General features: G+C 41.8%; 1 protein-coding gene across 4 annotated transcripts in view; it reads left to right on the top strand.

Moving 5' to 3' along the window:
- Positions 1–24,636, top strand: part of MACF1 (microtubule actin crosslinking factor 1) — a 233,613-nt gene extending 208,977 nt beyond the window's left edge. Inside the window, exons 86-99 of one of the 4 annotated variants that reach the window (XM_036257345.1) lie at positions 617–811; positions 1,156–1,284; positions 2,406–2,549; positions 3,014–3,202; positions 4,184–4,304; positions 5,151–5,314; positions 7,118–7,280; positions 8,468–8,622; positions 9,084–9,158; positions 10,552–10,569; positions 13,531–13,648; positions 18,859–19,070; positions 22,161–22,290; positions 23,006–24,602. In XM_036257345.1, the coding sequence (XP_036113238.1) occupies positions 617–811; positions 1,156–1,284; positions 2,406–2,549; positions 3,014–3,202; positions 4,184–4,304; positions 5,151–5,314; positions 7,118–7,280; positions 8,468–8,622; positions 9,084–9,158; positions 10,552–10,569; positions 13,531–13,648; positions 18,859–19,070; positions 22,161–22,290; positions 23,006–23,262 (2,070 nt within the window). In that variant the 3' untranslated portion in view covers positions 23,263–24,602. Of the gene's footprint in view, positions 1–616; positions 812–1,155; positions 1,285–2,405; positions 2,550–3,013; positions 3,203–4,183; positions 4,305–5,150; positions 5,315–7,117; positions 7,281–8,467; positions 8,623–9,083; positions 9,159–10,551; positions 10,570–13,530; positions 13,649–18,858; positions 19,071–19,608; positions 19,720–22,160; positions 22,291–23,005 lie in introns of all 4 variants that reach the window. The other 3 variants (XM_036257344.1, XM_036257347.1, XM_036257348.1) reach the window with 3 other exon arrangements.
- The last annotated feature ends 360 nt before the right edge of the window (positions 24,637–24,996 follow it).

Raw genomic sequence — 24,996 nt, 5'->3', positions numbered from 1 at the left:
CTGCTGGGATTCTGCGTCAGTCACAAAGAATTTACCCAAGTTGATTAGATTCAGATTTGGCAATGTGTAAACTTCACTTTGAGGTTCTCCCACTCCCCTTTCTATTTGTATCTCTTAGTTGAATCACAAAATTAATTTAAATTCAGGAGCCCCTCAAGACATATATTTCTACTGACTCCTAAAATGAAAATGAGTGCTTTTTTACTACTTCTGAACCTGACGAGGCCAGCACCATGGCCACCAGTATTTAGTATAACCTACACCAGCAATGTTGAGCATTCAGTGTACCCTGAAATTACATCATGTTCTTGTTATGTTCATGACATATGCATATGTGTTCTTATTTAACTCCCACAATTCTGGAAATGTTAGCATAACATTACTGCCATTTTACAGATTAGGAAACTGAGACTCCAGCTAAGCAACTTATCCAAAGTCACACTGCTCATATAGAGCCACCTTTTTTGGTTGTTTTTTTCTTAGGCATCATCCTGTCTCCCTCTGTGCGTAAAATACACATGACAAAGAAAATTGAACTAAATGATGACTTTCTCTGTGATTTTGCTTCTTGGATTTAAAACATTTCTCAAACTAATTTCCCTTTTTTATTTTCTAGGTTTTCCAGAAGGAACTAGGAAAGCGAACGGGAACTGTTCAGGTACTGAAGCGGTCAGGCCGAGAGCTGATTGAGAATAGTCGCGATGATACCACATGGGTAAAGGGGCAACTACAAGAGCTGAGCACTCGCTGGGACACTGTGTGTAAACTCTCCGTCTCCAAACAAAGCCGTCTTGAGGAGGCCTTAAAACAGGTCAGAGACATTTGTTGGGACAACCCCAGGGGATGGGTCCAAACAGATTTATTCTAGTTTCTTTATCAGGATCAGTTCCAGCCAATCTCAAAGTGAATATAACATCAAACATTGATAGTTGGAATGTTCTGCAAGATTTTAATATTGATTTGTATTAGAAAGAATGAATTCAGTTTGTTTTCAAAGATCTACAAATGAAAGATAACCCTTGTGGGACTTTGATAGGGCCATCAAATTCCTGTGATGCACTAAAGAGTTTAGGCCTAGACCCTTTCCTTGGCATACCCCAGTGTCCAGGACCTTAGCTGCAGAGAGGTTCAATCTTTTGTGCTCGGTTATTTCAGGCGGAAGAGTTTCGGGACACAGTCCACATGCTGTTGGAATGGCTTTCTGAAGCAGAACAAACGCTTCGCTTTCGGGGAGCACTTCCCGATGATGCAGAGGCCTTGCAGACTCTCATTGACACCCATAAGGTAATCCGGCCATGGGATACAGTAACCCATGCCACCCACCGTGGTGAGGGCTGCCCACCTCTAAAGGAAAGCAGTTTCTGCTTGTGAACTTCAGACCTCATGTACAAAGGAGCAGAACCAGAATGAGCCCTGTTTAGCTGGAATAACAGGGAAAAGACGTGATTTTTGGGACACCTTAAAGATTATTCATTCATTTGTTTTCACAAACATAATACGTGTTGTTTATAAACAAGTCAGACATCATGGTATCCACCTTCTGTACTCCACCTGCACACGTCTTTGTTTCCCTTTCCTCACTGTTACTAGCTTCAGGCCCTGATCAGTTCCCCCAGAACCTTTTAACCAAGCTGCAGAGTATGCAGTGTCTGGGGCTTCAGTATGACTGTCCTGAGGTGGGAAATTTTTCCTATTTTAACTTGTAAGTTACCCGCTGGGAGATTTTAATCTTGATTTTGTCATTATATTCTGTTTTAGGTATTTTTAAAAATAGTAGTGTTTTATCACTGCTGTTTGTCCAATACTGGTTATATACATTGAAATGAATAAAAACAGGATTTTTTAAAAGAGAGGAACTAGTTCAGAACAGGAAAATAGACATACCCAGTCGGGAAAGGGGGCATAACCCTGTGTCCCTAGTCCTTGTTATCTATAGCAGAGAAGGTCATTCTGTGTAAACCCCTCACCTTCTCACATCTTTTAGAACTGGAAAGAAAGTGCCAGAGACACCCAATAGAGGCATTTAGAGGTCTGTGTCAATGAACACATGGAGGGAAAAATACACTGAAAAAATTTCCCCTTCACAGTGTAAATTAATAGTGCTATTAGTTGGTTTTTTTTTTTTTTAAATAATGGTGTCTTATTTATTTATTTTTTGAGAGAGAGAGAGGAAAGGGGAGAGAGAGAGAAAGGGAGAGAAACATCAAATTGTTGTTTCACTTATTTATGTATTCATTGGTTGATTCTTGTATGTGCCCTGACCGGGGATTGAACCCACAATCTTGGCGTATCGGGATGACGCTCTAACCAACTGAGCTACCCGGCCAGGACTAGAGTAGATTTTTTTTTTCTTTTCTTTTCTTTTTTTTTTTTTTAGTTTTTGTTTTCCAATCTTTTTTGTTTAGGAATTCATGAAGAAAGTGGAAGAAAAGCGAGTGGATGTGAACACAGCAGTGACGATGGGAGAAGTCATCTTGGCTGTCTGCCATCCTGATTGCATCACTACCATCAAACACTGGATCACCATCATCCGGGCTCGCTTTGAGGAGGTGGGTCCCTGGCATTAGAGGAAGACCACATGCACCCGATAAAATGGGTTTACAGCAGTAGAATACAACGAGCTCCCCCAGTAAGAAATGTTCCACTCACTGGGAATATCGCAACAAGGTTAAGTTAGCATTTTAATAATGACTGCCTTCTTGGTAATGTTTTGAAATCTGGAAGACTAGTGCTGGTGTAGTGATTTGTTAGTTGATGGCTTCCTGTAGACGCGTTGTATATTCCTCCTCCTTCCTCAGAAGTCCTGTGTTTAATAGGACATACTAGGTTGGCTTTCAGAAGAGCTGAGTTCTCATTCTAGCTCTTAACCCAGCTCTGTCACTGGAGTAAGAACTAAGTCTCTTAAGTGCTTGGGTGGTCTTTGACCTAGTCATTGTTAGGATCAGATGAAAAAGAACTTTAAAAAAAAAAGAAATTTGTTTGACTAAAAGTAACAGTGATTTCTCTCCCTCAGGTCCTGACGTGGGCTAAGCAGCACCAGCAGCGTCTTGAAACAGCCCTGTCAGAACTGGTGGCTAATGCTGAGCTCTTAGAAGAACTTCTGGCGTGGATCCAATGGGCTGAGACCACCCTCATTCAGCGGGATCAGGAGCCAATCCCTCAGAACATTGACCGAGTTAAAGCTCTTATCGCTGAGCATCAGGTATCTTAACCACAACATGTGGTCACTGGTATTTCCTGTGTTACTCATGGAACCCATTTCCTTTGCCCTGTGTATCCTCTTTAAATTGCTGCTTAATATATTCCTACAGACTTAGCTTAAAACAAGATACACTTATCTCACAATTTCTTGGGTCCTCTTCTTAGGGTCTCATTGGGCTGAAAATAAGGTGTCAGCAAACCAGCAGTTCTCATTCAGGCTCATTCAGATTGTTGGCAGAATTCATTTTCTGTGGTTTAAGACTGAGGTCTCCATTTTCTTTTCTTTTTTTAAAATTTTCATTGCATTTGTTGGAGTGACCTTGGTTAATAAAGTTATATAGGCTACAAGAGTACAATTCTTTAGTACATCATCTGGATATTGTATTGTGTGTTCACCGCCCCAGGTCTCCTTCTGTCATCATTTATTCCCCCTTTACCTACTTCTACCTCCCCAATCCCTCTTCCTTCTGGTAATGACCATGCTGCTGTTTGTGTCTGTGAGGGTTTTTTGTTGTTGTTTTGTTGTTGTGTTTGCTTAATTCCTTTCACCTACTTCACCCAGTCCCCTTTCATTTCTTGCTGACTATCAGCCAGAAGTTGCTGTCAGCTCCTAGAGGCTGTCCTCGGGCCTTAGCTATACACGTCACAGAACAGAAAGAATTCACCCACCACTGCTAGGTACCTGTCCTAGAGCTTCCTTTGGCACCTTGGGTGGCACTCATTGCTCTGACTTCCTGGTTTTCCTCACTCACATATGAGCTCCTTGAAGTAAGAAGCTATATCTCATTTTTCCAGGCCTTTAGCACCTGATTAAGTACTTTGCTCAACCATGTTTCTTGAAATGAGTGAGACAGTGTACGAAGGCATCTGTCCATTCATTGGTCTGTCATGGGCTTGGCCTCTGTTAGTAAGAAGTTGCCTCATTCCATCTTAGTCCAAGAAAACTCTCTTACTGTTTTTTTCTATTGTTTGTGTTTAACAGACATTTATGGAAGAGATGACACGAAAACAGCCTGACATGGACCGGATCACCAAGACATACAAAAGGAAAAATATAGAGCCTACCCACGGGCCTTTCATCGAGAAATCCCGCAGTGGCAGCAGTATGTTTCCAGCCCGCTATGTTAGGGTGCTTCCTTCCTGCTGTTGAAGATGAGCACCTTCCAAACACCTAGTCAAAAATGTCCTTTGTGTTTTCAAAAACTATTGAACTTGAACTTGAAGGGTTTTTTTTGAAATTCACTTTTCTTAACACCAACATAAAGTAACTATACTCCATTTTCTTGGATTGGTATGAACTTTCAAAATAGTCAAGCAAGCCATGGCCAGTTTGGCTCAGCGGTTAGAGCATTGGCTTGTGGTCTGGAGAGACCCGGGTTCCGTTCCCGCTAAGGGCACGTACCTCGGTTGCAGTTTGTCCCCGGCCCTGGTTGGGTCATGTGAGTAGCAGCCACTCGATGTGTCTCTCTCACATCGATGTTTCTCTCTCTCTCCCTCCCACTCTATCTGAGCAAAATATCAAAAAATGTCCTTTGGTGAGGATAAAAAATAAATAAATAAATAAATAAATAGTCAAGCAAGTTCTTTTGCAGTGACTTTCCATTGTTTTGATCATTGGTGCCTAGCTATTTACATTTGGTTTGCACTAATATAATCATAAACTAAATGAGCTTCTCTAGAACCATTACAGTTAGTTGATTTGACATTTTCACAGTTCACTAAGGTAGGACAGTATTGATTGAAAATGTGAGACCAAGTACCTATAGGCTTGGAGGAGAGTCAGTAGTTTTGAAATGAATGTTTTCTTATCTAAATATTGCCAGGTTTCATGTTTCTTTTCTGTTACTGATTAGATGTCATTCTAAAGATCTCCTAAATCCATACATGTGACAGTGTCTCTCTTTGTGAACTGACAAAACCAGCTTTTCTAATCTTGTTTTTCCTTTTAGGGAAGTCCTTGAGTCAGCCCACGCCTCCCCCCATGCCAATCTTCTCACAATCTGAAGCAAAAAATCCACGGATCAACCAGCTCTCTGCCCGCTGGCAGCAGGTGTGGCTGCTGGCTCTGGAGAGGCAGAGGAAGCTAAATGATGCCTTGGACAGACTGGAGGAGGTAAGACCCTGCCGAGCAGCCATCCCGGGAGGGACGTGACTTATTAAAGACAGTCCTTCTGAGGCCCTCTAAATTTGACCTATGTACCTTGACCTACTTCTTCAGAGATAGAAGCAGATAGCCTGAGCCATCACTCTGTCCTTCAGCCCTTTAGGAGAAAAAAACACATGTGTGAGTAAACCATTCACCACAGTAGAAAGAAAGCAAGTAACCAGCCAGTCCTGTAGGTCTGTGACCTGACCCTCCACAGTACCTGGTCAAGTAGCAAGAGTATAATTTTGCAAAATTACCTCCAAGTGTGTAACTTACCACAAAAATTACTATTATTGAACCTTTTAAGTAAGGATATAAGCTACACAAGTAAGAAAAAGTAATTTTTTATGATGTTGTTATTCTATTAATCTTCACTAGATTGTGAAAAGCAAATCTATTTGGAAGTATCAACACCAGTCTAAAAAATATAGTACTACACTTTCCAATTCCTAAAACAAACCTCTGATATCTTCTGTATTTTTTTATTTGTGCACATCAAATCAGCTATGCCCAGAAGTGAGTGTTGTGTGTTCTTTGTCGTTATTTTTGTAGTAGGTCTGTTGAGCTTTAAGCATATTTGGTTTTTGGTGTGTTCTTTTTTTTCCATTCCTTCCAACTTTGGACTTTGAAAGACTGGGGGGAAAACGACTATGCATTTAAAGTCATTCCATGTCAGTATCACTACCATAGTCCAAGTAGTTAAACATGGCCTTGCCCACTTCACAGGCCTGCTGTTGTCTGTCAAAGCCAAATGTTTAACATGGAAGTCAGATGCCCTCTGGTGTCATTCAAAGAAACATGTTTACGTGCAGGGTTGGATTCTTAATGCTTCCAGCCAGAACTCAAATTATCTCAGAAAATAGTGGGTGGCCTGGCCAGTGTGGCTCAGTTGATTAAGCATCAGCTCATGGACTGATAGGTCTAGGTTTGATTCCCCGTCAGGTCACATGCCTGGGTTTCAGGCTTGATCTCCTGTGGGGGAGCATGCAGGAGGCAGCCAATCGATGTACTCTCTCACATCAATGTTTATGTCTCTCCTTTCCTCTCTCTCTAAAAAATCAATAAAAACATATTTTTAAACAAAAGAAAAAGAAAATGATGTGAAATGTGAGCTTCCTGATGTGTGCCTCTGTGTAATCATAGTTTCTTTCAGCCCTGGCCAGTTTGGCTCAGCGGTTAGAGCATTGACCCACGGACCAGGGAGTCCCGGGTTCAGTTCCCGCTAAGGACACATACCTCGGTTGCAGTTCGTCCCCGGCCCCTGTTGGTGTTGTGGGGGTGGCAACCAGTCGATGTGTGTCTCTCACGTTGATGTTTCTCTCTCTTTCTTCCTCCCTCCCGTTCTATCTGAAGATAAATGCAAAAATATCCTTGGGTGAGGATAAAAAAACAAACTTAGTTTCTTTCAAAATCACCTAAGTGGGGAGTGCTAATAAGCACTTTTCAGGTAGAATTCATTCCCTGACATCTAAGAGGGTGATCCTTTGAAAAGGGGCAAAGGGAAAGCAAGGCTGGCTCTGCCCATTCTTGTTCTTGCCCCGTGTTTCCCATGGTGTTAAGTCGCTTCCTCCTGCTGCTCCATCATACCACACTTGTATGAATGATCATGGCTGTACATGAAGGAGCCAGGTGGTGCCTTCACCAAAGAGGTGAAGGTGCCCCTTCAAAAGGCCTGCATGGCTTTACTGACTGTCTGAAAGTTTTGGTGTGCTTTGAGCAGGTTTGAAGGCCAAAATACAGGTCTTATTAACACTTCTGCTTTCTGTCTAGTTGAAGGAATTTGCCAACTTTGACTTTGATGTCTGGAGGAAAAAGTATATGCGTTGGATGAATCACAAAAAGTCACGGGTGATGGATTTCTTCCGGCGAATTGACAAGGACCAGGATGGGAAGATAACACGTCAGGAGTTTATCGATGGCATTCTAGCATCTAGTGAGTGCAGTCCTAATTCCACACATGGTCACACCTGGATTCCTTATTTTGTAGAAGTGGGCAATAATCTGGCTAAACAGTCCTTCTGAAGTAAAGTTACAGTCTTAGGGAAGAAATGCAACTTCTAAGATTGGTGTGTCGTTTTCATGGAGAGAAGACGCTCATTTTGCTGGGAATAAAAAATAGCAGGTGTTGTCTTAAGTGTAGATAAGGAGCTAAGTTTTGTGAGTGCTGTGGTTCTAAGCAAAATGTTTAGAAAAATAAGTTTTTCATTACATCAGTTTCTGACATCTATACAACAGCTTGCAAAGTGTATGATCTCATTTATTTTTAGCAAAGTAAATAATTGAGGCACAGATAGTTAAATTATTTTCCAGAACCACAAAGCACATCTCACAGCTCTGCTACTTACTTGGGTAGCCAGGGAGGCCTGTTTGTGGAGGTGATGTTTGAGTTGAGACCTGGATGATGAGAAGGATCTAACCAATTCAAAATTTGAGGGAAGAGAGAGAGGCAGAGGTAAAGCAAGTACAAAGTGCTGAGGTGGGAATGAATTTGGCATGTTCTGGTATGAAAAGGTTAACGTGGCTGGTGTGTAGGAGATAAGGTGGAAGGGTAGGCATCAGCTAGTTAATGCAGGGCCTTGTAGGCCATGTTGAAGAGATCAGAATTCATCTAGAAACAGTGGGACATTTGGCAGCCACCAGAGGTTTTCAACTGAGAGACAATTTAATCTTATTTACATTTTAATAAGTCACTCTGCTTCTATAAATATTCATCTAATTTGGAAAGCAATTTGTCAGGAATCTAAGCAATTATCTAAACAGAAGTAACTTCATCCTATTAATTCCAAATTGTCACTATTCTGAAATAATCTAAATATCTAATAATAGTGGAGTGGATAAATAAATTCTTAAGTTAGGTCCATGTGTAGTTAAAATATTCTGTTTATGCCTTTTGGTATATCTGAAATACCACTTTTTTTTTTAATTGCATGGGGTGGCAGCGTAATCTATAAACAAAAACTTTACAGAAAGTAGTCTGTCTTCTAAAGTTGAGCATGTATTGCTTTTCAGAAAAAAATCAAAACATAAATGTTTTTTTCTTTCGAGTAGTATTTATATAATCTCCAACCAACCCAGTAAGCCCTCTTAGTTATTGTTCCAAATGTGATTAACTTTCTCCAGAGTTCCCTACCACCAAGTTAGAGATGACAGCTGTTGCTGACATTTTTGACCGAGATGGGGATGGCTACATTGATTACTATGAGTTCGTGGCTGCTCTCCATCCCAATAAGGATGCCTATCGACCAACAACCGATGCAGATAAAATTGAAGACGAGGTATGGGAAATAATTGTCTCATGAGTACATTTTTTACCAATCCTGAGTTGGGTTGAGTACAGTTGCCATATCAACTCTGGGGCTCATCTATTAGGAGAGAATTGTTGGGATCCCCTTATGGATAACATTGCCCCAGAAGATCTCTGGCTATTGCACTCTAGTTCAGTCTAGATGACTTCTCACTCAAGTGAGTCACATCTGTGTGGCTAAAGTTTACAGAAAACTTCACCTGGTTCACAGGTGCCACATTGCTTTGAACAGACTCTTAGTCCTCAGCATGCAGGGGAGTGGCCTTCAAATGCAGCATGTAAGGGCTGAAATGTAAAGTAATGTTTAAGATGTTGTAGACCCATTAAACTTACTCCTAGTTAAGAACTGTGTCACATTGAAATTTTTTTGTTTTTCTGAAGAGGGAGTCTTGCTGCAACCTTCACACTTTTTTTGTTGTTCACAACCCATAGGTCACAAGACAAGTGGCTCAGTGCAAGTGTGCAAAACGGTTTCAGGTGGAGCAGATTGGAGAGAATAAATACCGGGTAAGGAATAAAAAAGCAGTCCTTTGTGGTGGTGGTTTCTCCTGTGTGGTCCTCACAGGTGAAAGCAACCTGACAAATGGTGGACTCGATGGTCCCACCTTCCCACTGCCAATGCTTGAAGGACTGGAGCCACTGGGACCTGAGATATGTCTCTGTAGGTTTCAAATGTCAGGTGTCCTATTGGGCTAAGCTTAGTGCCCTTTATATTTCCATCTGAAAAACAGTGCTATATCTTTTTTTTTTTTTATCATCCTCACCCGAGGAGATTTTTCCATTCTTTGTTCAGGTAGAGTGGGAGGGAGAGAGAGGAACAGAGAGAAAGAAACATCGATGTGAAAGGGACACATTGAGTGGTTGCCACCCGCACAACCAACCAGGGCCGGGGACAAACTGCAACCAAGGTACGTGCCCTTAGCGGGGACTAAACCCGGGTCTCTCCGCACCGCAGGCTGATGCTCTAACTGCTGAGCCAAACCGGCCAGGGCAACAGTGCTATATCTTGATAACAGTAGCTTTTACTTGAGTTCAATGTAGGAGGCATTTCAGAGTCCTCTCTTTACTGTTGACCAAGGTCTTTAGGGAAATGAAGACACCTCTATAAGATAAGAAAGCAAGTGTCTAATGACTGACCGTTCACCAAGAGCTGGTCTTTGTGAGCCTAAGTGGCTCCTGGGCTCAGAGACAGCTGGAGGTACTGTGTAAATGCCCCAAGGGACACTTTGCCTTTTCTGAGCTTGGGCTACAAGCAGGGCCTGGATGCTCTGGGTGGTGCCAGGCTCAGTAGTCTTCCCTGGAAGACCACGCTAAGTGTGGTCGTAACTGACAGCGAACTGTGCTGTGTTTTAGCTTCTTTTAAGATGAGGGTCTGAAACAGGGCTCCTAAAATACATTTAGCAGCTTGTCAAGAATTCTCTAAAGTCCTAAGGAAAATCTGCGGTTTGTAAAGAAGATTTAAGATGGCTATGTCAAATTATAGTTACAAGCACCAAGGTAAAAACAGGGGAAAAAAACTAGTTTCTGTTAGTACATCAGAAATGTTTTCAAAGTACACTTAAAGCATGCTGTGCTGCTCTTGGCTGGGGAATGTTGGGTGACTCTGCCTTAAACCAACCCAGAGCACTTAGTTAATAAAACTCCAAGCAGTTTTATGCTTGCTTGTTGGGTTTTGTTTTCTTGGTTTTTCAAATTATCCATGAGAGAAATGAATTAACAAGAGCAACATAGAATGGAAAAGTTAATTGGTAAAACTACGGGCTCCGGTAAGAATGGTTAGCATGTGTCACTGTGCTTGAAGACTGATGACTTGATTACATGATTTTTGTTCCTTAGTGTTAATTTGACAAAATGTTCTGTTGTTTTTTTTTCTTCATCCTTTTACTCTTACTGTCGATAGTTCTTCCTCGGCAATCAGGTACAGTGTGCCTTGCAACATTCTCCTCTCGGTGGAAATGGTCTGTGTAGCTAATGCTGCCTGTTCTTTGCTGTGGGAGAGGACATAATCTGAAGCATGCCTGGGTCACGTCTGGTTGTCTTACCAAGTGGAGAAACTGCTAACAGGGCTAGCATTGCAGAGCTGTCTTAGCAACAAAAGGTTCTAAGTCTGTATTGTTTAAAAAGGAGATGAAATTTTCCATTCAAAATTAGATTGGCTGAAGATGATGATATTACACTGGGCTGAGTTAAAAGTAGTACCATTCAGGGGGGATTGAAGCTATGGTATTAGTGCATTCTTCTAAAAAGAGCCTCGTCTTGTTTGTTGGAAGTCAGAATACCAGGCAACATAGTTCTGACTTGCACCAAAGTCTTTTGACAGTAAACACAAAGTTTATGATGTACAGTAAGTCAAAAAGTCTTGGGGTATTTAAATAGTCTGTTTAAATACCTTATGAATAATTATAGTTACTTGCACTTAGGTTGTATTTTATCATTATGAGGTACCTGAGAAGTGTAGTGTGGAAATTGTAATTGGCCAAAGCCTGAAGTTTGCCAATATGGCCAGCCAGCCAAAATCTAATGGGATCACATTAGACTTGCAAAACAGATTGAATGTTTCCTGACTCCACTTGGTAACTGTAACCTTCTAGATCTTTTTAAGGGCTCTGGGGTCCTGTGTCTTCGAATGGAAGGAAGTTGCATGGGTAAAATCTAAGAAATCGGAAACACTAAGAGTTAATTTGAGACCCTCAAGCCATGTTAAATTCTAGACACTACAATAATCACTAACTACAGTAACCTTTTGGACCAGTGAGAAGAATAGAGAATAGGAAGAAAGAAAAGAACGGTGAAACTTGCTTTAATAAATCATTCCATGAGAGTGCCAAGTAGTACCTAGAGGATGGCCTGTTAGCTTATGACTGCGTGCAAGTGCCAGGACCCCCTTTGAAGACTGGCATCCTCCTCTGCTGCATTGACCAGCCTAGAGTCAGACAAGTTCATTCTAATGTTGGGAACAGAATTTTGAAGATTATTTTACACTTGAGGCACCTGAGGCCTAAAGAGCCACATGCTGACAGTCATGTCTTAGCCACTGGCAAGAGCCCATGTCACTGTAAGGGATTTTCTATTTAAGAGAAGGAAACAAGTTACGGTTGCCTCTGAGCCTCTGTTCTGAAATCTTTGCCTCACTGACACCCAGCTCTGCCAGGTTTGCACGGGTCCCCATTTTTAGAGCTGCCATGACTCCTTCCGCCACTGGTCACATAGCCTTCAACTTCCCCAGACACTTTGACTACTGGCTTGAGTCAAACCTTTTCCCATAGCTCAGCAGAAACAAGTTAGAGTCTTTGAAAGGGAGCTTTAGCAAGAAATTAAAGGGGAAAAGAATAAAATAAAGTAAAGGCTGACAAATTATAGGACATAATAATGTAAAAATAAAGTACATCTTGGGATCCCTTTCTGAGTTACTCTGGAAGATACATAGGTCCTCATTTCCTTCCTCTCCTTTCCTATCTGGAGAGACCCCCACTTGTGACTCAGGCCATCACTGCTGGGTCTGGTGGGATCCTCAGCTCCTCCCAGAGGCCTCCCCATTTTCACTCACTGGGCCAGTGTCTGAGGGAGGCTCCTGCAGAGGCCAAAGGAGCAGCTTCCTTCCCGGGACAGGACACTTATTCCCTCACATCTCTGGGTCCCCACTTCCATGCTCTTCACATTCCACCATGCTGTTGCTGTGGTCACTCTGTATAGAAACTTTAAAACTGTATGGAATGAAAGATGTAGGACTGTTTTATTTGCAAAGTAAGGGGCTGGGGAGTGGAATGACATTTTTTTTTTAAGTTATCTTGTCTATATAAACAGTGTGCTTGAGTCAGTGCAAAGTAATACAGAGAATTGCTACAAATATTTTAATTTTGATGGAGGTTGGTTATGTGTCCTTCACAAACATTATTTCTGGCATTTTCGGTTTTTGTGCCTAGTTTCAAAGTTATAGTTCTCTTTTATAACTTTGAAAATCCTAATTAAGTAATTAAATAGTCCCTTCCCCCCACCCCCACGTTTTCCTTGGATCAAATAATTTTAGAATGCTATTTCTCCAACCGTTTGATTTTTGTTTTGGGATCTCAGCATGATTCTCTTTTGTTGCCTCTTAGTTTATTTTGGGAAGAGGATAATTTATGCAATGGGAAACTTCAAAATGTTAATGGCACTGAGAAGCAGGAATGTTAGGCAAGAAAAAAAGGAAAACATAAATATCAGAAAGTCATGCTTCTCTTAACATCCCAAAATGATTGTTGAGTACAGTTGAATATAATCAACATGGTAAATTAAAAATTTGATTTCTTCAACTAAGTTTTTTATAAATACTATCTAATCATTTGTTCAGCTGAAAAAACATCTGCTGGTAACATCACAATTAGAGAATACTTGGGTTTATTTCTGAAAACTTGATGTGGAAAATCAAATTTCCTTCTAAGCTAGTAATGATGGTGCTTTGCAAGGGTTTTCTTGAGGCTTGAAATATTTGCTGTTTTTCATTTAACTTGAGCACACTGTATTCAGAAGCTGACGTCCACCTTGTGTCCACCTTTCCTTTTATGAAAACAAACTAGTATAATAATTTCATTATTGGGTCTTAATTTGGGCAGGATGTTTGAAAGAATCCAAGTGAGTTAACGTTTTGTCTATCCTTTTCCCTCCCCTTTGGTCAGGGGCATGACCATCAAAAGTTAATTTTATTTCAGTACACTGGTCTTTAGCTTTATATTTCAGCTTTTCCATATTTTAAACTCTTGTGAAAAATGTAAAATAGTGAGAGTTAAAATTCTCCCCACACTATTAGATTGTCATTGCGTCTGAATACAGTCTGCTTTGGAAAGGCCGTCCGGCCTGCGCTGAGGTGCACTCGCTCATCAGTTTCCCCTTGGTCCTGCAGTTCGGGGACTCCCAGCAGCTGCGGCTGGTCCGCATCCTGCGCAGCACGGTGATGGTTCGCGTTGGTGGGGGATGGATGGCCCTGGATGAATTCTTAGTGAAAAATGATCCCTGCCGAGGTAAGAAACCATCCTGAGCTTGAATTACACATTAGGTACACCCTCACCACTGAGCTTACACAAAGTGTTAGGAGTCTATTTATTCTGTTGTTGTCTCACTAACTGCCCAGATGTCTCACTAGCACATATCAGTACTTACTCAGGGATGACGGAGTAGACCAGGGAGATAAAGCAGAAGAGGTTGATGCTGTCAGGGAGACAGTAATGAGAGTTGGGAATTTATTGGTGTCAATGAGTATTTTGATTTGAGGTGTTAAATAAACACTAGCCTAAAATGGAGCTTGATAAAGCCCTTTAGGTTCCCTATTAGTGCTCCAGTTCCCTTTGCCTGAAACTCGGGGAGGGTACTGGGCCCCTCCTGTGCAGGGAAAGACTGGGGAGCTCCCTCGACCAAGAGGCGGGATAAAGAACACCTAGCAGTGAGCCTCGTCACTTCTAAGACAGATGATCACCTAAACAAGACCATGGGGTATGGTCTGCATGAAAAGGCTGGTGCGCCAGCCCAAAGGCAAAAGGAAGCGGTAAATGTAACGATGAGTGATGGCTAGAGGCGTGTGAGGGCTGCAGCGTGGGGGGAAATGATCAAATTCCAGTTGCTAAATCCTCTTCAGCTTTGTCCTTTCCTTATTCCCATTAGCCAAGCTGCATGTGGGTATACAGGAGGCTCCCCCACTGTCTGCCAATTTGTCGTTCTTGACCCAGTTTCTGCATTTCCTGCTCTGTTTCTTTGTGTTTATATATTTTTTATTCTAGTTCACCACCCTGGGAGTAAAATAAAGCGCTCTGATTCCAGCTCTTCGATTTCCAGTCAGTCTCCCATAGGTTGGCTTTTAAGCTTTGTCCCTCTTACCCACACCCCAGCCTGTGGAGAATGGCTTCGCTTCTTAAACTGTAGCGCCTCTTGGCTCTGCGGTAACGCTGCCTTTATGAATGCTGGGGACTGGCCAGACCACAGCTGTTCGAACTATTATAATTTGACAGCATAGAATACTCCTGTTGAGACAGAACCCATACAATGTGTTCTGAGTTTCTATTTATTTAACAAATACCCATGTAGTTGTATGTGCAACACACTGTTATGAGCACTTGACAAATAATAACATTTATACCTTCATGAGGTGTAGATACTATTGTTATCTTCATTTTACAGCATTGGAAATTGAAGCATAGAAAAGTTAAATAATTTGCATGAGGACAGATAACTCATAAATAACAAAGACAGAATTCTGGTCCAAGATAGTCTGGCTCCGGAGTATGTGCTCCTGACCAACATGCTGAGTGTCTCCAAGGCTAACATACCTACCACCCCTTGTGTGTGTGTTACTGGTTCAGCCTGCATAATTAAGTTATTAAGACTTATTTATAAACCTAGCAGGAATGTTTACAGTGCAGTTATGTAACTTTTTTGGAAGTGAGCTATAGTCATATTCTGAAGCATTTAGAGCTAAAGGGTACAATTCTCATACAGTTCTTCTTCTAGCTCTTTCTGCATTTACTCCAATAAACAAGAGTAATGCTTTCCATCAGGAGTTCCTTTTTTTAGAGAATAATTAATTTTGAAAACATCTATTCTGGTCAAAACTGGAAAGGGTATAATCAGTTTTAGAATTTAACATTGCGAACCAATTTCCTTGATATAAAAGTCCTCTTTCACTGTTTTAAATGAGGAGCACTATATTTCATTTTAATCATAACTCAGTAAAACAGCATTATTTCTTTCTAAATCTATTAATAAGGTTTATTTCTTGGGTCATGTATTTCTGGACTAAACCAGAAGGGAGACTGCATGTGATACTTTGGGGTCTTTGCCTGTTTGCTGCCTGCTTTACTTGCTCCATTTTTATGATAACATGCGCTGGGCAAGAAGGACACTGCCTGCTTCTCATTAGCTAAAAGTTGAAACCCCAGAGCCATCTAATAGCTATTTTCTATGGAACATAATAGCCTTTTCAGCATCCCTTGGAGCACACAAGGTAAGGCTTTCCTCTCTGTCTCTCCAGGAGTCCTCCAAGAGCTTGGTAATCATCTCGATTGCATTGGTTGCAGTCAAGGACTCCCCAGCAGTCCTAGATATCATGACTTGACCGGTGATAGACAGGATGAGCTACTTCTATTCAAATAAAAATTGTGCTAGGAGGTGAACACTTAAGGGCTGGGTGGATGTACTAAGTGACTTGGAAAGGCATGAGCATTGCAAAAAGAAAAGTTCCTTGAAACCATCTAGGATCCTATAAAAATTACTGTGGCTTCTAGAAACTGTTGGGGGGTAGATTTTGTATTCGTTTGTGTCATATTTCCGTGGCTCTCTGGACCACAGGGACTCTTGTACTGAAGACAGGATAAAATTTATGACAGATTTGTAATACTGATGTGCACAATCACTTGTCACCTCCTTCCCTCCTTTTACATGCTGTTTAAAAAAAGAAAGACATCTCTGGCAGCATGTTGCTTTAGCCAAATTTAAAAAGTGAAACTACTTGAGGTAGATTTCCTGGTACTGCCAGAATGGAGATTTCATTTTCTGAGTCCAGCCGTGGCACAGGTTACCGGTTTGGTTCAGTGGTTGGAGTGTCGGCCTGTGGACCAGAGAGCCCCGGGTTCGGTTCCCACTAGGGGCACATACCAAAAAAACAAACAAAACAAAAAACTACGTCCATCTTACGAATCGGTAAACCTTTACCAATTTTTGAGCATGAGACAAATTAGTTCCCCGAAATTTTAGTGAAAATCTAAAAGAACTTTATTTATGAAGATTTAAATGGTACAGTTTGGCTTAGAACTGTTCTGTTTTTATTATAGTAAAATACACGCATAAAATTTACTAGCTTAACCATTCAAACTGAACTGTTTAGTTGCATTGAGTACATTCACACTCTTTTGTTGCCATTACCCATCCAGGAAATTATTCGTCTGGTCAAACTGAAACTCGACCCAGTAATCCAATAGCTTAGAACTGAAGTTTTTACAAATTTTCTTTCTTTTTTTTTTAAAATATGTGTTTATTGATTTTCTAGAGAGAGAGGAGAGAGAGATAGAAACATCAATGTGAGAGAGAAACATCAATCAGCCGCCTCCTGCACGACCCCCCACGGGGGATCGAGCCTGCAACCAGGGCATGTGCCCTGACCAGGAATTGAACCAGGACCTCTCAGTCCATGGGACAATGTCAACCACTGAGCCACACCAGCCAGGCTAGAACTGAATTTTAACTAGCAGGCCTGTTCCAGTCAGCATCAGGTGGCTAGCATAAGTCTCTTAGGAAATGATGGCCTCTTTGGAGGTTGAAAAACTGAACTTGAAATGGCTGTCTTCACAGCCTGGTCCCCAAACTAGTAAATTTTAGTGTTTACTAAACTCCTTTTTGTAGCAAACTTCTCAAAAACCTCGGTTTGGGAAGTTCTGCTATAAGCAATGAAAGACCATGGAAGGATTTTGAGCTGTTTACAGATGTGAAATTTTTACTGAGAAATACAGTCTGGGGAATGAGGAGTCAGGGAGTAGTGGGGAATAATATGAGAACCAAGGATGCTAGTTGGAAGCCTGTTACAGCCATCTGGGGTGGAGAAGGTGCTATGTGAGCCATGTAGTGTAGGAGGGCGTAGAAAGGCTCAGGAATTTACGAAGCATTAGAAAGACTCAGTAGACCAAACTGCCATCACCAGGCAGGGACCTGCATCAGCTCCCAGGCTTCTGGCTTTGATCACGTCTAATCAGTGATTGGATATAACTTCTAACCTCCAGGAGTAGAGTCTGTGCTGGGATGTATTTGAGAGTAAGACATGACCTATAATGGCACTGAAGTCTCTCAAGTGGCTGCGCTGGATGAAAGTCTGAGAAGGAGAACAGGACTGCGGACAGAACCCAAAGGGGTCTGAAGAAGCGGGCAGGAAAGGGGAAGGAAGAGAAGCAGGAGAGCGGTGTCCTGGCCAGGGGAGGGGAGTGTTTCAAGAGAGCAGTTGGTAATCTCCCCACGTGCACATTACAACAGCAGAGAGCTGTGTTTACCTGTCATATTGGCAGATTTTCACTTGACACGCATACACATGTATTCTCATTCCCTCCCTCCCTCCCTCCCTCATACAGAGAGCATTGGCCAGCATGGAGTAAATTGAATATACTCAATTATATTTTGGAATGTTTACATTGGTCTAAAATTTTGGAGATCAGATGAGTGGGCAGAATTACCTATAATCTTCTTAACTTATAGTTTCTAGCCACAGTAAAAGATCTAATATAGAAAGGAACCACAAATATTTGTTTATAATAGTTCCCTTTCCCCGGCTTCACCAGTAGTCCTGTTTGTCTAGGTCTATCTGATACATTCTACAAAGCAGAATATACTCCAAAGGAATTATTTCTTTGGCATTAGTAGTATATTTCACATTCAACATTTGTGTTAGCCGTACTTGGTATCTTCTGGCCAAATTCAAATTTTAAGTTCTGGTCTTACTGCTCAAAGCCACAGGACAGCACCTGTTGGCCTTCAGTGCTGTTTCCAGACTCTTCCCACCTTGACATTCCTCCCACTTGCAAGTGTTCTTCAGCTTCTTAACAGTTTCAGTTTTTTACTTAATCAGTTCCTCACTGGCCAGTTTCGTGCATGGTTTGAGCTCTCTCTCCTCCCACCTGTTTACTTCTTAATGATTCTATTCTCATCTTTTTACTGTCTCAAGTTCCTTGACCCCTTTCTTTAGAATTGTTACCTATTGAATTCAAATAGAAGAGTCTGGAGAATGTCAATTTCAATGATCTGATTTTCTCCACTATTTTTTTTCTTACTATTATCTTGCAAAAGCTGAGCAAAAAGTACACAGGTCCTATGAGAGAGAAAAGAGGGTCTGATTTCACCTCAGAGGCCTGAGCTGCTGCCTCTGCTCTCCCTCCACCAGCCACTGTGTGCTTACCCCAGGGCACAGTGGCTGGGCATGCTAGTGACAGCAGAATACAATGGCACTTTGAATGAAAAGGTCTTTTTATTATAACAAACCAAGGGGCTTATGAGTTAATGTGTTTGCTATGGGTAAGTATCATGACAAGGCTGATAGCTCATGAATTTATCTGTTTTAGAAGAATGCAAACATGGTACTAAACCTGTAACATATAACTTATCTTGGGGTCAAGTAGTTGTATGACCATAAAAGACATATTTTGTAAGATTAACTGACATTTCTGTGTGTGTGTGTGTGTGTGTGTGTTTATTCCCCTTTTAGCACGAGGTAGAACTAATATCGAACTTAGAGAGAAATTCATCCTACCTGAGGGAGTGTCCCAGGGAATGACCCCTTTTCGATCTCGGGGTCGAAGGTCCAAACCATCTTCCCGGGCAGCTTCTCCTACCCGCTCCAGCTCCAGTGCTAGTCAGAGTAACCACAGCTGTACATCCATGCCATCTTCTCCAGCCACCCCAGCCAGCGGTACCAAGGTATGTACTGACCCACCATTATGGCACCCTTCCCTGTCCCCATCTCTGCAGGTGTTCATTGTTCTGTAGCCTCTGAAAGGCCCCAGTGAGGAAAAGAACATGAAGACACACGGACCAAGCTTGACTTAGACCAGGCTGACATAGACCAGGCTGACCAGGCTGTCGTAGTACACAGATATAGGGCCTTTAAGATGATGACAAAAGGACATTTATTAAAATATGTACTCAGGGCATTAAGTCAGAAGTGCTTTTTCCACACAAACCCAGTTTGAAGTCGAGCGCATCCACAGTTACTGATCTTGAAAGTCCAGGCACTGGGTGTGCAGCTGGGGCTGATGGATACATTTGTATGTATGAAGGATGCTGTTGCCTTTCTGCCTGGTCCCTCTCATCCCGTCGGACCGATTTGCATTTTATTTTGTTTTCTGTTTCTTTTAAATTCAGGGTCTTCTATTTACTTTTTTATGTTCCCAATTTGCTCTCTTTCTGTTCCATTTTCAATATTTCCTGTCCTTCCCTTTGGATTTCCATTTCGCAGACGCCACTTCCGTTCTCTCGCTGTTATGACAAACCCTGGTTGGTAAACAGTAAAGCTGGCACCCCGGTCAGGGACAGCCATTATCCTGACCTCCAGCTGCCCAGCCCCGAGGTAGAGTATGGTTTTGCTGACTAAGGACACAGTCAAGACGAGGCCCTCGCTAATGCCAAGAACTTGACCGTACTCTCCTGACTCAAGTCCATGCTCTCTTCCATCTTTGTGGTGCTTGCTCTCATAGCTGATTCACCTAGTGAAGTGTTTTTCAGGTGTTTTTAACTCAGAGTCACCAAAATTGGAGATAAGAAAGAGATGCCTAAAACTGGATTGTTTAACAACGTCTTAACAGTCTTTAGAATGATACTTGTTCAGGGTGATAAACATTGGTCATTCCTAGTGATTTGTGTATTAATATTTATAATAAGGCCTCTTGGAGTCTCCAATTATCAGATACACAGACGAGTTATGAACACTTGAAATTCACCTATGGTGCATGTTCAACGGTTTCCTATCTTTGCTGAGAACAGAAGAGTGGTTGGCGCCCCTGCCTGAGCCACATCACAGGGTGGTTGGCATCGCCATGCTGGTTCAAGATGTGGGTGCTGCCCACTTCAGCCCAGCACGGTATTGGTCAATGGTCTCTGAGGCCCAGAATTTAGCTTCTGGATTTCCTGGCCTAGGCACTTGGGTTTCTGTAGCCTTGATTTGAATACACATGAACAATTAAGCATGTTCACGTGTAATCATTAAAGTGCCCAAGCATTTTCCGAAGAGCACTATTTCAGAAACAAAACATGCACTAGCAGCTTGTCGGATAGCAGGACAATTTGCATTCTAGCTTCTCCGGGAAAGCTTTGGGTTCTTGTGCCTCAAAAGGTAGCACTGCCTTCAGTCATGTAACGCTTCAGCCAGAGAAATCAGTAAGTACGAGAAGCCGATGCCTATGAACAGGCTGCTGCTTTGGGATGCATCCTGCTCCGAGCCAAAACTCCAGTTCAGTGCTGGTTTAGAACATGATCTGGGGACCTAACTGCCACTGAAACCCCAAGGCTCAACCTGCTTGTCTTGTCTTCTTTCTTAATGGCTCCAGTTTCATGAAAGTTTTAAAAGTTCTAAAATTTTAAATGTTTTAATGATGCAGTACAATCCTGTGGTCTGTCATAGGATTCTAATAGACCAGCCTTTTTGTTTTGTCTTAAGATTTTGCCTTTTGTTTTGTTTTATTTTGAAGTTGCATCTTTCTTTACCTATTGATGTTCTGCAGCCAGGCCATACCTGATGTGACTCCCAGCCCAGGGTCTCTGGGGCTGTGGTCTTCCCAGCAGCAGTGTTCACAATGGTAGCTTCTGAAACTGGTGCTCTTCCTCCTGTGTGGGCCAGGAGGGTTTGTGCTTGAATATTAATCACTTTCTGTCGCTTCTGCTACTTCTTTACAAATTAAAGAAATACAAGAATCACAATGAAATGGGTTGCTTTATTCTTCTTTGGTATAAACATCTTAAAGGTCCTGGAAAACAACCCAGTTGATTTCAAAGAAAAATTATAATAGTATGCTCTGTCATGAAATGATGTTTAAGACAGATTTAAAATAGTCTTTCTCCAAATTAAGTCTGCTACTGTCTTTAAAAACAAAACAAAACACTCAGACAGGAAATGTAGCTCCCGCTGGTAGCAGTAACAGTATACATCTGTCCAGCTCTCTTCTAGTTTAGGAAGTGCTTCTGCAGATGATTCATTCATTCAGCAGGTTTTTATCGAATCTCTCTTCTGTGCCAGACACTGTTCTAGGTGCTGAGGGTGTGACAGTGAGCAAAACAAAGTCCCTGCTTTTATTGAGTTGATGCTTTAATGCAGGAAGGACATGACAAACAGGAAGCCCTGGGCTGAGGGAGGAACTGCATGGAGGCCAGTGTGGTTGGGATGGCGTAACAAGAGGGGGTGCAGTAGACACGAGTCAGAGGCAGAGCCAGCCCTGATGTCCTGAGGGAGGCTTGCAGCCTCAGCCCAGACCTAAGGCCAGGTCTTCTGGGTCCTCATTCAGAGCCTTATTCCTGATACCACGACCCCTCCCTGTGGACTCACCCTCTGTTTGATTTACAAGTCAAGTGATTTTATCTGCATTTTATCAATGAGGAAAAAAACGGAAAGATCTTAACTGAAGTTGCCGCACGTACCTAGTGATAGAGATTGGATGGTATTCAGATCTCCATTAACTATTTGAGGCTAGAATTCATATTTCTAACCCCAAAACTTTGATACTTGGGATTATTTAGATAAGTACTTTTACTATTTGTGGATTTTTCTCCCATTTCCAGTGGGAATTTGTCAGTAAAATAAAAGGTGTTAGAAGCATTTTGAAATTTTAAATTGGAATGTAAAACTTTATTTTGGGAATCATCAAAATATATGACCTAGGACACTTCCAAAATAAACCTTTGTTTTCCTGGACTTTTAATTTGCTTTTCAATCAGACATAAGGAAGCCTTTTAAGTTTTAAAAGTGAATTTCTACCAAAGATTTCACCAAGTAAATAATAACCTTCTTATTATTTTAAGGTTATTCCATCATCGGGCAGCAAGTTGAAACGGCCAACACCAACTTTTCATTCTAGTCGAACATCCCTTGCTGGTGATACTAGCAATAGTTCTTCCCCAGCCTCCACAGGTGCCAAAACTAACCGGGCAGGTAGGTACCTGTGCTCTGGGAGGGGTGGGCGGAGGGGTGGCCAGGCTAGGGTTTGGAAACAGCAGCCCATCAGCAATGCTTCACTGCTCCCCAAGGAGCAAATTACGAGAGTAGCACTTGGGTGTGATGCCCAGACAGACAGACTGCAGATTTCCTGCTGACCTTTACTTTTTCTCCTGTCACTGCAGCTGGCTCAGACTTGCCTTCTGAGAGCAGATGCTTCCACAGTCAAAGCCAGACCACCTCCTGTTCTTGATCAGAAAGGATCATAGTTAAGAGAATGTGAAAGGAAGAAAGGGCCTCCTAAAGTGGGTCCTACTTAGAAGCCCTGTCAGTGTTGGGACAGTTTGCTAGTAATTTTTTCCAACACCCCACATTTATTATTGCTGCTGGTGAGCCGAGAAAGTCAGGAAAAGAGCCCATATATTTGCCACCACTTTGCCCTCCTTCTCAATCTGCCCACGTGTTACCCCACCTAGCAACGCTGCTCGACACCACCGTGGAGACACAGGAGGTGGCAGTGCTGCTGATGGAAGCTGGTTTCTAATCCTCAGGATGAGAACAGCTTAAGTGCCAGAAAAGGGTTTAGCATCTTCTGTGTAGACGAGGAGGCGGGGCTCCAGAAAGGCTCTGATTTGCCCAAGATCACACCTTGGTATTAGGTTCAGAGCCCTGACATCTGTATTAAGGCTGCTGCTTTATTCTTGAATTCCAGACCCCAAAAAGTCAGCCAGTCGCCCTGGGAGCCGGGCTGGGAGTCGAGCTGGGAGTCGAGCCAGCAGCCGGAGAGGAAGTGATGCCTCTGACTTTGACCTTTTAGAAACACAGTCTGCTTGTTCAGATACTTCAGAAAGCAGTGCCGCTGGGGGCCAGGGCAACTCCAGGAGAGGGCTAAACAAGCCTTCCAAAATCCCAACCATGTCTAAGAAGACCACCACTGCCTCCCCCAGGACTCCGGGTCCCAAGCGATAACACTATAAGCACCCCCAAGCCTCTGTCCACTTTGAATCCTGCTCCATACATTGGGTGTATATTTATTCTGAACGGGAGAAGGTATATTGTTAAAAGTGTACAAGAATAATTGTGTTATGAAGCTGCCTTATTTTTTTTCTTTTTGTAAGTTACTATTTTCATGTGAATATTTATGTAGATAAAATTTGCCTCCTGGTAACCCTGTAATGGATAGGGCCCAGAAATGAAATATTTGAAAAAAAAACAAATGAAAAGGTCAAGATGCGAATATGTATTAAAAAAGAAAGAAAAAAAGCCTCTAAATAGAGTTTCTGTGTGACGCAGGGTTATAAACCTGCTTTATCTTTTAGGATTATTCCTAAATGCATCTTCTTTATAAACTTGACTTGCTGTCTCAGCAAGATAAATTATATTAAAAAAAAAAACTAAGAATCCTGAAGTGTTTAAGGAACTCTTTTTTTGTAAATCACAGACACCTCAATTAGCAAGAACTGAGGGGAGGGCACTTCTAATTGCTTTTTTTATTGTTTTTAATGTTGTGTGATTTTAGCTAAAGAGAGGGAACCTCATCTAGGTAACATTTGCACATGATAACAGCAAAAAGGACTCCATTGCAATACTGTCTTTGAATACTGTTTCAGTACTGGGTGTTTAAAGAACAAATAGCTGCTAGAATTCAGGGGTGAATGTAACTAACTGTTCAGAAAATGTCAGAACATTGGGGTTTTTTTAAGTCCTGGTTTGTAACTTCCTGTGCAGCCCGGCCACCAATAACTCCTGTGCTCACCAGGACCCAAGCCTTTGGCAAGGAGAGATTCCTTGGTGGCATTGTGAATCACAGGTTTATCTGCATTTTTTGCTATTTATTTAAATGGTCGATCAACTTCCCACAAACTGAGGAATGAATTCCACGAAACTATTCTGAAATTGTGGACGTAAAACAAACACTTGCTCGTCCTTTAAAGGAGTTCACCAGCACACTTGTTAACAAGTCCCGTTTGCTTCTGTCTTTTTTTGTGCGTAATAAAGTCAACTGACCAAGTGACCATGAAGAGGGGCTGTCTGGGGCTCCTGTTTTTAGCTGCTGTTCCTCTTCAGCTCCGACCATGTTGCTGTGTGATTATCTCAATTGGTTTTAATTGAGGCAGAAACTGAAGCTCTACCAATGAACTGTTTAAAAACAAGACACTTTTGTATTAAAATTGCTTGCAGTAACAAACATTTTGTATTTCCTGATTTTCTTCTCAACCATTCCCATATATATATATAACATGTTACTCTGGGGTATGATTGTGTTTTAGGTACTTGAATGCATTATTGAAATCAAAATGTAATGGATAAATTATGGAGCTTATTAATAGATTTTTTTTTCTTGTTTATTTTATCCTCGTTCATTTTATTTGACAAGGCAACAAAGAAATAATTGGGCTATTAACGTAAATCTATAGGAAAGCTGCCCCACTTAAGTGATTAAACAAATACCAATATGTAATAAGATTTCTGTATTAGAAATCATGGAGATCCTGGTGTTTGAGAAAATGAGGCCAATTTCCCACAGTACACTGACATTTGTGGTTAAAGCATAGAATTTCAGAGATGGAAGCAAATTGGTCATCAAATCTAGCTCCTTTGTTTTACATAGGGAGAGACGGGAATGAGAGGGACTTGCCTGCGATCACAGTGGATAAAGGCACACATGGGCCGTGAATCTAACCTTTGACTCTGTTCAAGTCT

The sequence above is a fragment of the Molossus molossus genome, unplaced genomic scaffold (assembly GCF_014108415.1).
Source record: "Molossus molossus isolate mMolMol1 unplaced genomic scaffold, mMolMol1.p scaffold_m16_p_12, whole genome shotgun sequence".
Taxonomy (NCBI): Eukaryota; Metazoa; Chordata; class Mammalia; order Chiroptera; family Molossidae; genus Molossus; species Molossus molossus.
The sequence above is the reverse complement of the archived record's forward strand: the minus strand, read 5'-3'. Positions and strand labels throughout refer to the sequence as shown.